We start from the raw sequence: 12,378 nt of genomic DNA on the forward strand, positions 1-12,378 counted from the left end.
GATCTGTTCTTTTCATGTAAGTCATTTCCCACAACCACGGTTGGCCATACGTAGCCAATCAAAATATAATCCCAGAGAGTTGCATCGATACCATTCAAGTAGATTTGGAAGCGTCCCTTCCAATCTAAGAAGTCATTTAAGTTCTCGAGTTTCGGACTACGGTTAGCCGAACCTGTTAAACTCTCGGACAAAATCAGTTTCTGTAAACCGGGATTGATTGCCAAAGCGTACTGTTGTGCTGGTTGATCATTAGTGTCAGACATGTTTGGTTTGATTAAGTGAATGAGTTCAAGTTTAAAAATTTCAAATTCTGAGTTCTGTTTAAGCTACACTCGTCCGATTGTCCCTTCAGTCGTCCGGGTGTCTCTCAGTCGTACGAGTGACTAACTAAATTTGGGCAGCACTTCGTGACTATAATGCCCCTGGTATTACTTTTTCAATCGTCCGACTGTATATGTTCACTCGTCCGGGTGAAGGTTTCGTTCGTACGGGTGAAGGTCACTCGTAAGGGTGAAGTTGTTCGGTCGGTCGGGTGAATGTCACTCGTTCGGGTGTCTGGGGAAAATTGGGCAGCACTTCGTTGCCCTTTTTGCCCCTGGTATTACTCTTTCAGTCGACCGACTGAAGGTTCACTCGCTCGGGTGTCGACTTTCGTTCGCTCGGGTGTCCTAAACCTAATCTCACTCGCTCGACTGAATGTGCTCAGTCGTCCGAGTGACGTTCTTGCAGTAGCAGGTCGTACTTTAGGGTTTTTAGCTTACTTTTCGATCCACCACTCGTTTTTGGGACTTTAGGCCTAATGCAAACCGATGGTTATCTAGAAAAGACTTAACCGAACCTAAATCAACCAAAAAACAACCAACTTTAACGTAAAATATGACCGGATTTGACAATTTTCGGGTAAAACCCAAAAACACACAAAACACAAAATTCGATTAAACTAGACCAAATCCTACGATTCCAGCTCTGATACCAGTTTGTAGATGACTTTCTACGGATCTAGAGGTCGGTCTATGTCCGGATCTCGTGGCGGAAACACGAAATCAAGCTTAATCGAATAACGGGTCAAGCGATAAGCGTCTAAGTCGAATCTAGGTCGAATCCTAGGTTAAGACGTGGCCTGATGGTGTTATTTCGGTGGTAAAAGTGGTCGGAGACGAATGGGGACGAAGGGAATCGGAGAGGGTAGTGAGAATGCGTAACCCTAATCTGTTCCAGAGTTCCCGTATATATAATACCAGATGTCGACAGTCGGCCGACTGTAGTCTTACAGTCGTCCGACTGAGCTAGTCAGTCGTTCGACTGAATCTACAGTCGTCCGACTGAGACTTCAGCAATAATAAGATTATGTAATTAATAAGAACGCAAAGTAACGATTAATCATTAAGAACACATTACAAGACAGAGTTAAGCAACAACGAATAAGAACTAGGGATTCACGAATATGCACCAACATGCATCAAAATCAGCAATGTAAAAACACACAAGAAAGCTCAAGGAGGCTCCATCATCACTTTTTTCAACACAATCTCAGGCTCATCAGACTTCAGTTTTCCTTCAGACACCTCTACCTACTTTTCTTTCTGCTATTCACCAAAACCATTCTTCCTCATCTTCTAGTCATGTACAATCCACGTATGCTTTACACTCTGAACCATCCACGACCGCTTTGCATTCCGAATCATCCACGTCTGCTTTCCATTCTGAATCTTCTAGTCATGTTTCTAGTTTTGAAAAAGACGAACTCAACGATTATGAAAATAAGCTGCAACGCGAGGTTGAGATAATAGGTAAATTAAAAGCGTAGTTTCTATTAGATAATGTTGTTCATTCTTTAAATAATGTTGTTCATTCTTTCTAATGAGATCTCCAAAATCTTGTAGATGAGCAAGGAAATGTAATCAGGGTTGTAAAGATGAGAACAAAAGAAGTGTATTTGCTTAATGCAGGGGAGAAGATTCTAGTTCATGTAAATAATCTAGATCAACCAATCAAAGCTGCTGGAGGTTTGTGTACTAGGTTCATGACCCATCTTCTCCAGGAACCGAACACGGGTCTCCCCAGCGCTAGAAACTGGCGAGAATGCAAAATAGGTTGTGGTGTTAGACTTCTAGAAGCACTTCGGGTAATTTCTTTTTTTCCTACACATAGAATAAAATAGTGGTAAATTTAAGTGTTTAGTCAGCATACTGTTGGTTTTTGGTAATCATAATTATAATTAACCTATTTATATAAAAATTAATACATATGATATAAAAGAAAAACAGTTTGTGAGTCGCATACAATCCCAGCCCATCCCATTACAACTAACACAAAACACTCCATTCCAACCAACTCCAACTAGACCCGTTACCCAATTACCACCTCTAAACAATATACAAAACCAACTCACATTCAAAAAGGGAGGTTCTATAGCATAATAGCATTGTGGCACAGTAAAATCAGGATCGCCTTCATACCCTGAACCAAATCAGTGACTTCATACCCTGAACCAAATCTATCTGGAGCAGCAGCCTGCATTTTGGGAATTTAGAGGCTATTTTCGCAAGTTTAGTCCTATTAAACTAAAAGTCAAAAATAGGCTACAAACTTACACAAATGTACCGATGTCGCCCACAAACTCATTCCTGTCCTACTGTCGCCTACAAACTTATAAAAAATGTGCTGATGTTAACATTTCATTACCGGTTACCTGCTGAACAGGTAAAGTTAATTATTTAACTTTTTTTCTTCTTTTTATATGTCCCGATGTCACCCATATACTTTCAGTTGTGTCCCGATGTCGCCCATATACTTTCAGTTGTGTCCCAATGTCGCCCATATACTTTCAGTTCTGTTTCGATGTAGCACCGACGTGTCATGACAACTTAGAAGCCACGTAATCAACCATTTGGTTGACGGTTAAAAAAAGTATTTTGTTTATACTAGCACATTTTTTATAAGTTTGTAGGCGACAGTAAGACGGAAATGAGTTTGTGGGCGACATCGATACATTTGTGTAAGTTTGTAGCCTATTTTTGGCTTTAACCCAATAATAAACAAAAGTTATTTTCAAGTTCTTATTTTTACTGTATTAATTAACCTGCTGCATTTATATATGTCTCATATAAGAATGCGAAAATAATGTTTGGTTTCTTTCACGAGATTTAAGAAAAAAAAATACATGAGAATGAAATAAAAAAGAAAAATCTAATTATTATGGACACACCTAATTATTGTTGTTATTGTTATTGATTTTTTATTTTTGCAGTGGAGATTTAGCTTACCTCAAAGTGAAAATATGGACAGAGTTCTGTTTTCTATTTGGGATCGCGCATTTAGAAGCCTAAAGTTTAGTCTAAAGGAAAAGTTGTTTAAATCAGTAACTGAAGAACTAAACAGACTAAATTACATGGGTGACGAGGTTGCACAAGAGAGAGTATATACAGAAGATGAGCTTTTGGATGGGCTTGACTTGATCAATGTGCCACCTAACTTTACAGATTCTGAATGGAATTTGTATAAGCAACATCTTCGATCATCCGATGCAAAGGTATTTTTATAAAATCTGCATTCCAATTCAATTCACTGTGTTTTTCAAGATCAGATCATTAATATATTTATTCAGTATGTATGTTAGTTAATACAAGATGTTATTTCAAGATTTGAATAATCAAATATGGCACCAACCACATGTATGCTAGTTAATATATATTTATTCAGTATGTGGTCAAAATGGGTTGGGGCTAGGGCTGAGTTGCTTTGTACATACGAATCTGTCAACAGAATTTACTATCTTGTCTTTAAATGTACATTAGAAACTGTCACTTCGTGGGAAGAGAGCAAGAGCGGATCAAGTTCATAATCACACTACTAGTGCTTGTAGCTACGCACGGAGGAGAGATGAATTTGTAAGTTTAATTTCAAGTCTAAAACATGCTGGGTCATATTTGGTCATATATTCTATATGTTCGGCTCTTCTTTATTTCTAATTGGCAGTTAATTAGCTGCAGAAACACATGACCAATTCAAGCATAAATAAAAAATGGCTCACCATTTAGTGTCAGTTTGCTTAAAAGTTGACTGCAATTGTTAATATTTGTCTTGTATGTCTTACTGCATATATCACCTTTTAATTAAATCTTTAAACTTTGTATCTAATTCACCATCATATGTGAAAATACCTTGAATTTGCAAAACTTGAACTTTTTTAGTAAGATTTTACACGTGTAGTGGCTTTTTCTTAATAGCAAAATTGCAACAGCTACAAATATTCGTGCTCTGCAGTACGTTTAAATAATAGATTTCATTTGTAAGGCATCATTTCAACTTTGCTATCTTGCTATATTTTATTAACCCGATTGACCTTTTTAAGATAAGACACAACCCAATTAGACCCGCAATATTCATACACATTCATTACAGATGCTTAGACAAGTCAGCTATTAAGTTACCTGCAACAACCAGAAAAAAAAAAAAAAAAAAAAACAACTATGTGATTTTGAACCTATTTGACCCATTTTACCCATTTAAGGCACCAATCAGACCCGCAATATTCTTACATGTTTATTACAGTAAGCTAACCGTTTGTCAAGTCTTGACCATTTTTGTTTGGTCCACAGAAATTGAAACACGAAAGAGAGCCTAATGATCTTGAGTTTTTTGAACTTGCTCAAGAAAAGGAAGATGGGTATTATGTTACAGACATGTCGAGAGAGCTTATGGTATGTAAAGATTCTAGCAATATATATTTTATGTTACTGTAGTGTATGTAAAGATAGGTCTTACGTTACTGTAGTGTATGTAAAGATGGGTCTTATGTTACTGTAGTGTATAAAGATTCTAGCAATATTTATTTTAACATAAACTCTTGATCAAGTTAAAGCAAGAGCTGAAACTTCAAGAAGAGTGAAAGTCTTGGCAGCTGAAAATTCTGAACCACCGAATCTTGAGAAACAATCAGACATTGCAAGAGATGTGATGATGGAACTAATGGGTCCAAATAGGCCTGGACGGGCCCGTTTTAATGGAGCTGGAGTAACGAAATCACAAGTGACTAAATTTGGGTGTGATTTAAGAAAAATGAGAGGTGACGCCGTAACAAAAGAAAATCGTATTCTGTCGGAGAAAGTGAACTATCAAAACAAGCAAATTGAGATGCAAAACAAACAATTAGAAATGCAAAGTAAGCAGATTGAAGCTCAAAATAGACAAATGAAGATTATGGAAAAGAAAGTGGATGATTGTACCGGAGAGCTTAGAGTGTTTAGAACTGCTTTTCAAGGTGTATATAATGGTTCTAAATGGGAGATATGTTCTATGCAACACGAAGAGAAATACCGAGAACACAGGTTACCTCTTAAGCCTTATAATGTATATTTTTAAAGCTTACCTATGTTGTTCACTCAATATACTATGTTTTTCAGCCCTAGTCTGGTGCAATGCATGCGAATGATCCACATTAATCGTAGGTAAAAGGTGAGTAAAAGTCAACTACTATCGAGTTTGTTTAACTATTTTGGTTTCCCGGTTCATATTTGATCGTGTATGATTTGTTTAGCGATTTGTAATATTTTTATTTTTTTGTTGCAGGTACTGCAACTTAGCTTACTACAACTTAGCTGATGCTTTAATGACAAGGGATATTATGTAGTGTAGTTGATGATACTTTTGTAGAAAAGATTTTAAGATTTTAAGTTGATGATATTATGTAGTGTAGCTTACTGCAGCTTACTTGATGCTTGTTCTTAGGTTGTGTTTTGATCTAGCATAAGTTTGGAGATTAGTGATTGAAAATGAAATTGAGTTGTTTTGCTCTCTTAGTCAAAATGTGTTGTTTTGTTCTCTTTGATATGTTTGTAATGAATTTAGAAAACGAACTAGATTATGTCTTTGTGAAATTGGTGTATATAATCTATACATATATATAAAAGAAAAAGTTATTCTTAATTGTGGTTGAAAGTTATTTATGGATTGTTATATGTATAGGTTATATATATTATTTACAATTTACAATTATTTTTATTTTATAAATATAATAAATAAAAACCTAAAAACAAACCCGTTTTTCTAGATCTTGATATTTAGATACTTGCTTTTTTAATTTAAAACAAGATACGGAGCAATATATTATTTTTTATTTTGATTTGCAAAATTCAAAGAAAACCATTGAAAAGAACGACGGCTGAATTTGTTATCAGTTGTTTTATTATGAAAAATAAACTTACCCATTACACAACATGTGGGTATATATTTAATTTACTTTCATTTAACAAGTAAAATTATAAATAAGCTCATTTATTATTTGTAGTCTAAAAGCCCAAAACATATTAAGCATTATTTAAAGCATCATTTGATTATAATCTGGTATTTAGTACTTAGTAAACACTATTTAAAGAATACACACAATAATATAAATAATCTGATATTAATTTAAATGTAATAGACTAATAACATATGTATGTAAGTTTGATTTTGATAGTTGTATATTTATTTTCTAAAGCAACTGTATAACATATATTGTAATTGTATGCAATATACCGAGTCCAGCAATCTGAATAACATTTACAATATAAATATGATTTTGTTACAATATAAAAAAAATTGTAGACGTTAAGTTACTAACATCACCCAAAAAGTTTTAAAATTTATCAACATCACAGACTTTTAAACTTAAAATAATTTTTAATAATTGTCAACATCACGGGCTCTTAGATTTAAAGAAAAAAACTTTTAAAAAGTGTCAACACCACAGGCTCATAAACTCAAAGAATAATTATTTAAAAAATTAATTAATTTGCACGATTATTTTACTCACCGTGCATCGCACGGTCTCTAAAATCTATGATCAAAAGCATTCTATGATCCAAAGCGGACACCTTTTGCATGAGGCTAAACTCAACATCACGGGCTCTTAAACTCAAAAGAATTTTTAAAATTTGTCAACACCACAGACTCTTAATTAATTCTTATACTTAATCTATTTTTTTAGTATCGCTATTTACATACCAATATGTACTTCAAATTACATTTTTTTTTCACTGTTTTTTACACACCCGTGCAACGCACGGGCTCAAAAACCTAGTACATGTACAAATATAAATGTCAAAAATTGAAATATCTTTGACAAGTATAAGTGTCAAAAAGTGGTAAAGAGTAGAGTGTTAAAAGTGGTTTATCCTTGACATGTTTAGGTGTTAAAAGTTGAAATGCGGTCGACAAATATAACTCGACAAGTTTAACAAGTTTAAGTGTCAAAAATTCAAATATATTTGACAAGTATAAGTGTCAAAAAGTAGAGAATTCTTAACAAGTATAGGTGTCAAAAAATGAAATATTTCTGACATATTAGAGCGCCGGAATAGGTGTTGTTTCTCAACACTTCCAAGTGTTAAAAATTGAAGAGCATTTTTGACATGCATAAGCGTCAAAATGGTAGTTATTTCCCCACACTCCCAAACGTTAGAAAGTGAGATGTTTTTCTGACACTGATATTTTCAACGTACATAGGAAGCGTCAGGAAATTAATATTTGGCAATTTTAAACGTTGGAAAGGATTGTAAAATGTGTTGCAAATTACATACTTCATTGTAGTGAAAGTTCGTTTGGTTCTTATCCTTGCGTTGATATAACCAAACAATCTTTACAGTTGTTGTTCAAAGAGACTTTTGCTAGATTTCATGATTCTTTTCTTTGGTGAAAAAAAAGATTATTAAACAAGTGACAAATGCCAATATTTAAAATCGTTTAAATGCATTGGGGATCCATGTTATCATTTGAAGTTTTGTCTATACACTAATGAACTGTTAATAGTTTAAACTTAAATGTCGATTTAACCTTTCAGCATGATCGTAGCAAATCATTGACCCAAAGATAAAGAATTGTTTTCCGTAATTGATTATGGTTTATGTTGTTTAACTTTTGGTAGTAGTAAAGTACAGTCAGTTGAGTAATTTGGGTCTACGGTTAAAATACAAAATTGCACTTGATTCATAAACAAAATTGCGCTTGATTCATAGCTTGATTATGTTGGGAAAAATGGTCTCACTAATTCCCAACACACACCCAATAAAAGACAATAAAGAAATAAAGACAATCCACAACACAAGAATTTAGCGTGAAAACTCCAAAATACGAGAAAAACCACGAGCCTCCAAAGAGAGAAATACACTATATCACAAATTGTTACAAGGACATCGACAACTCTCGTAAGCCAATTACACTCTCCAAAATATTTAACTAGAACAACTCTCAAACAAGAGCAGGAAAAAAAAGAAATAATCAAATACTTAAAATGTATTGATTGATGCAAGTTGAAACGAATACTTAGCCGTCCTTTTATAATCAAGTCATCCACCTCCAACTTCTTCCTTCCACCTATGTGGAATAACATCCAAATTCATCAATGTGGCACCTAGCAACCATATCCATTCTTCTAATCAAAACTATAACCATCAAATCTCCATCTTTTGATTAGAAGAAGATACATTCTTCCACGTTACAAGGATAACCGACGTTGACACTTCCTCGATGACAACTTCAAGATCCTCATCTCCATGCCATTGACATTATCTCTAACCCAAGAAATAAAATTTGCATCAATGTCGAACATTGTCTAAACAGACAATCATTGTCTTCACAGACAATCGTAATTTTAAACAAAATTATCATACTCCACCATAAAGAGTATATAGCACTTCGAATATCATATTCCAAGCATTTTATATCGGCACATGTTGTATACGCATTTGAACTGTTATGGTGCAACTTCCTGTTTGGCTTTCCTTGGAAGTTTCATCAGCTACAACATTTATTTTCACCACACAACATGCATCAACGCCAAACCAATGCCCATGTGCAATTTGTGGAACCGCTAACGAACATCCCTTTTTCATGGTAGCGCGGACACACCATGAGGATGACGTGACTTCAGAGGAATTCGCCACTCTCCGTAACAATGGAGACAATGTTAGCGCCTTTAGAGCCATTTACCGAATTAGCTCCACCTGGAAAATTAACCCTTACATGCCCAGTCTTCCCGCACTTCCAGCATACCAGATTCTTTTCAGAGTATTTCTTCCTCCTATCCCTACACACCATTACCGTATTTTCTGAGGAACAGACACCGTTACCTTCCAGTCTTTTCTCCTCAGATAGGAGCTTGCTAGTAACTTCTTCAAACTTCAACGTTTCTTTCCCGTACATCATAATAGGTTTCATGTGCTCATAAAAGCTAATATCAACCTCAAAGCTTTATCTTCATCTTCCACTTCAACTCCAATAGCCTCCAGTTCCGAAATAATATCATTAAGAATACTTAGATGATCTGTAATCTTTGAACCCCATCCATACGCGAAGTATGGAATTATTCTTTAAAACACAACCGATTTGAGATGCCCTTGCCCTGGTACAACTGTTCCAACTTACCTTAAAGTTCCTTAGTCGTTGATAACCCATGCACATTTGCAAGCACATTCTTTGCAAGACACAAACGAATCTCACTTGCCGCCCTCAAATCCATATCATCCCATTCATCTTCATCGAACTTACTGCTAGAATCGTTGCCGGAAACAAAGGTAGGTTTACCTTTCAATGCCTTGTGTAAACCGGATTGAATCAACACATCCTTGACTTGAACCTGCCACAAGCCAAAATTGATCCTCCCATCAAATTTCTCTACATCAAACCTCATTGGACCGAACTTCGACATCATATTTGTATCTTATGAACCACACTTTCTCTGATTTTTCCCACGTTTTGTCCAGTTAGATTTGGAAAAGTAATCGCAGCATCCTTCCAGGAATTGCGTGTGAAGTGCTCGTCTTCTTCCACATTGATCATGTTGATTACCACTTTGCCCTTCACCTTTTCACGCTTCTTCTCATCCTCTTCCTGCCAACCGAATGTTTTGTTTGGATCAGACCTACAACAAATGGTTGAGCTCACCAGCTTTATTTTTTGCAATAATTTCGCGCATCAGCGCTTTGCATTCATAAGTGTCATGGCCGTTGTCCTCGTGGAATTCACAGTATTTGTCTGGTGCCGGAGGGGTGATTTTTGCTTTTACCAGCTCCGTCAGTAGTATCTCTCTTGGGACTTCGATCAGACTGTCTATTAAAGGTCCCTTATCATATGGCCTCCGGCTACTTTTGTCATGCTTGTGACTGTCATGGCTTTTTCCATGGCTGTTGTGGCTTCTATGATGGTTGTCGCTTCGCCGGCCACCTTCAGGTCAGTGCCAGCTTTTGCTTCGCATGTCATCATCTCGACTCTTCTCATCCCGGTGATATCTAGCTTGTCTCTCGCGTCCATAATGTCGATACTTGTAAGTAACTAGAGGGGGTGAATAGTAACTTAATACGATTTTTAAAACTTTTTCGATGATCAATACGATTTGAACAATACTTGATCACGTTAGTCAACTCAAACCAATGTGTGGTGTGTTTATGTTTGTAATGATGCGGAAAGTAAAGTAAAGAACATAAACACAAGGATTTAAAGTGGTTCGGGTGGATGTTAACTAATCCACCTTAATCCACTCCCCGATTCACTAATCGGAATTTTTGCTTCACTAAGCACTTTTCTCCAAATTCGGTGGAGATCCGATTTACAAGCCTTGTACTTTCCTTAGACAACAAACCTAATCCTTCTATCCATTTGAAGGATTACCTCCAACTTAGATCAACTTGTCTTCACCTTGGACAAGTATTAATCTCCAATGAGATTAATCAACTCCCTTGTTCCCTTTAAGGAAGATGATAATTAAGCTAGCATATGCTTCTAATCACAAAGTACAAAGACTCACTCTCTTTCAGTGATGACAATTCTAAGACAATTCTAAGGATTAATACAACACTATGTAAACTCACAAAGATAAGAATTTGAAAGTAAGTTTACAATGACCCCTTTTATAATCTATGAGATTATAAAACTTCTCTTGCTAATGATCATTATGAAAAGTAGTGGAAATAATAATTATGGGAATATTAGGTAAAGCGGTAAACACCAATAATTAAGAGAATATTAGGTCTACATTAATAATTGAGAAAATATTAGGTAAACACTAAGTATTATTCATATTCACAATAATAAGAAATTAAATAAGATAGTTTAGCTGTTAACTTGATATGAAAACCAAGAATCTAAAATCATATACATGATGTGATATAATGATAATGATACTGATGAGGATAAGATAAGAATAGGTATTACAATTAAAAACTATTAAACTATCAATTTATAGATGTTAAACTCATACTCCGTAATTATTGGCCAGGGAGTTTTGATTTACGATGTAAAAGAAAAAAATATGTCATTCATTATAACTAAATTAGAGCAATTAAGATTAAGATATTAAATAGTAAAGATAACAATAGTTAATTTTAAAGGCTAGTAATATTAATTAATTAAATATATGAAAAGAAAGACATGTGTAATTATTATAACTAGAGTCTTTCCCTCATTGGAATATATATACACAGCAATAGCAATCTATTGATTGGAAACAAAACCACATACCACTCAACGTTAGTTGTTATGGCGGAGCTTAATAGATGAGTTAGAAAGAAAGAAAAAAGATGTTCATTTTCGATAATGAAGAATTTATATTGAATTGTGGCAGATCGTTTTGGAACTAACGAATCCTAGATATTGAGGTACGGATTCTAGTTTTTTAAAAACTATTTTGACTCATATTTTTGTATAGATTTCTATTTGTATGTTAATGTTAACTGATATGGTATCAGAGCTATAGGTTCTTTCTTGTTGAAACCCATCCGACGTTGACCTGTGAGCCCGAGTTACCATTTCGCTATTTTTCGAAACGTCCGCTTCATGTCATTTTGATATCCTTATCCGCGTTTTCATCCCTTCCTTTCATTTTATTTAAATTCCTCCTTTCCGCAATGTTTTGAGGCGCAACTCTCATGGTGGCATTTGAAGAACTACTCGTCATCGCGAGTCTATATCAAATGAGATTTTAGTAGACGTCACTTAATACTTCTAAAAGTTCTACTAAAATAAATAGCTACATGACACTAGATTTGTTAAAAATTCTTAGTTTTTGAAGTTTTAGAATACCCTTTAAATTTGTTTACAATAGAGCCACTAAATTAGTTATAAACTTTAATTTCGAGAACGAATTCTTTAAGAGTGGTAGAGTTGTAATACCCGTAATTTCTTAAGATAACAAGAAATACATATATATATATATATATATATATATATATATATATATATATATATATATATATATATATATATATATATATATATATATATATATAATCGTAGATATGATTACTCTCTATTATACTATATCAAAATAAATATTACTCGTAATTAAGTATTTAAACATATCTATTAATTGAACTGTGAACTGGAATTTAATAGTTGACTAGC

General features: G+C 34.5%; 1 protein-coding gene and 1 long non-coding RNA gene across 2 annotated transcripts; both read left to right on the top strand.

Annotated features, from left to right (window-relative positions):
• The first annotated feature begins 416 nt into the window (after nt 1-416).
• Nucleotides 417-4,002, top strand: LOC139896512 (uncharacterized). The gene is made up of 6 exons (XM_071879155.1): nt 417-425; nt 1,535-1,790; nt 1,884-2,125; nt 3,251-3,532; nt 3,798-3,890; nt 3,979-4,002. The coding sequence occupies exons 1-6, from the start codon at nt 417-419 to the stop codon at nt 4,000-4,002; spliced, it is 906 nt and encodes a 301-aa protein (XP_071735256.1).
• Nucleotides 4,003-4,601: 599 nt separating this feature from the next.
• On the top strand, nt 4,602-5,508 carry LOC139868909 (uncharacterized). The gene is made up of 3 exons (XR_011765996.1): nt 4,602-4,703; nt 4,859-5,330; nt 5,406-5,508. It is a non-coding gene; the product is annotated as an uncharacterized lncRNA (long non-coding RNA).
• Nucleotides 5,509-12,378: the final 6,870 nt, after the last annotated feature.

The sequence above is a fragment of the Rutidosis leptorrhynchoides genome, chromosome 1 (genome assembly GCF_046630445.1).
Source record: "Rutidosis leptorrhynchoides isolate AG116_Rl617_1_P2 chromosome 1, CSIRO_AGI_Rlap_v1, whole genome shotgun sequence".
NCBI classification, from domain to species: domain Eukaryota; kingdom Viridiplantae; phylum Streptophyta; class Magnoliopsida; order Asterales; family Asteraceae; genus Rutidosis; species Rutidosis leptorrhynchoides.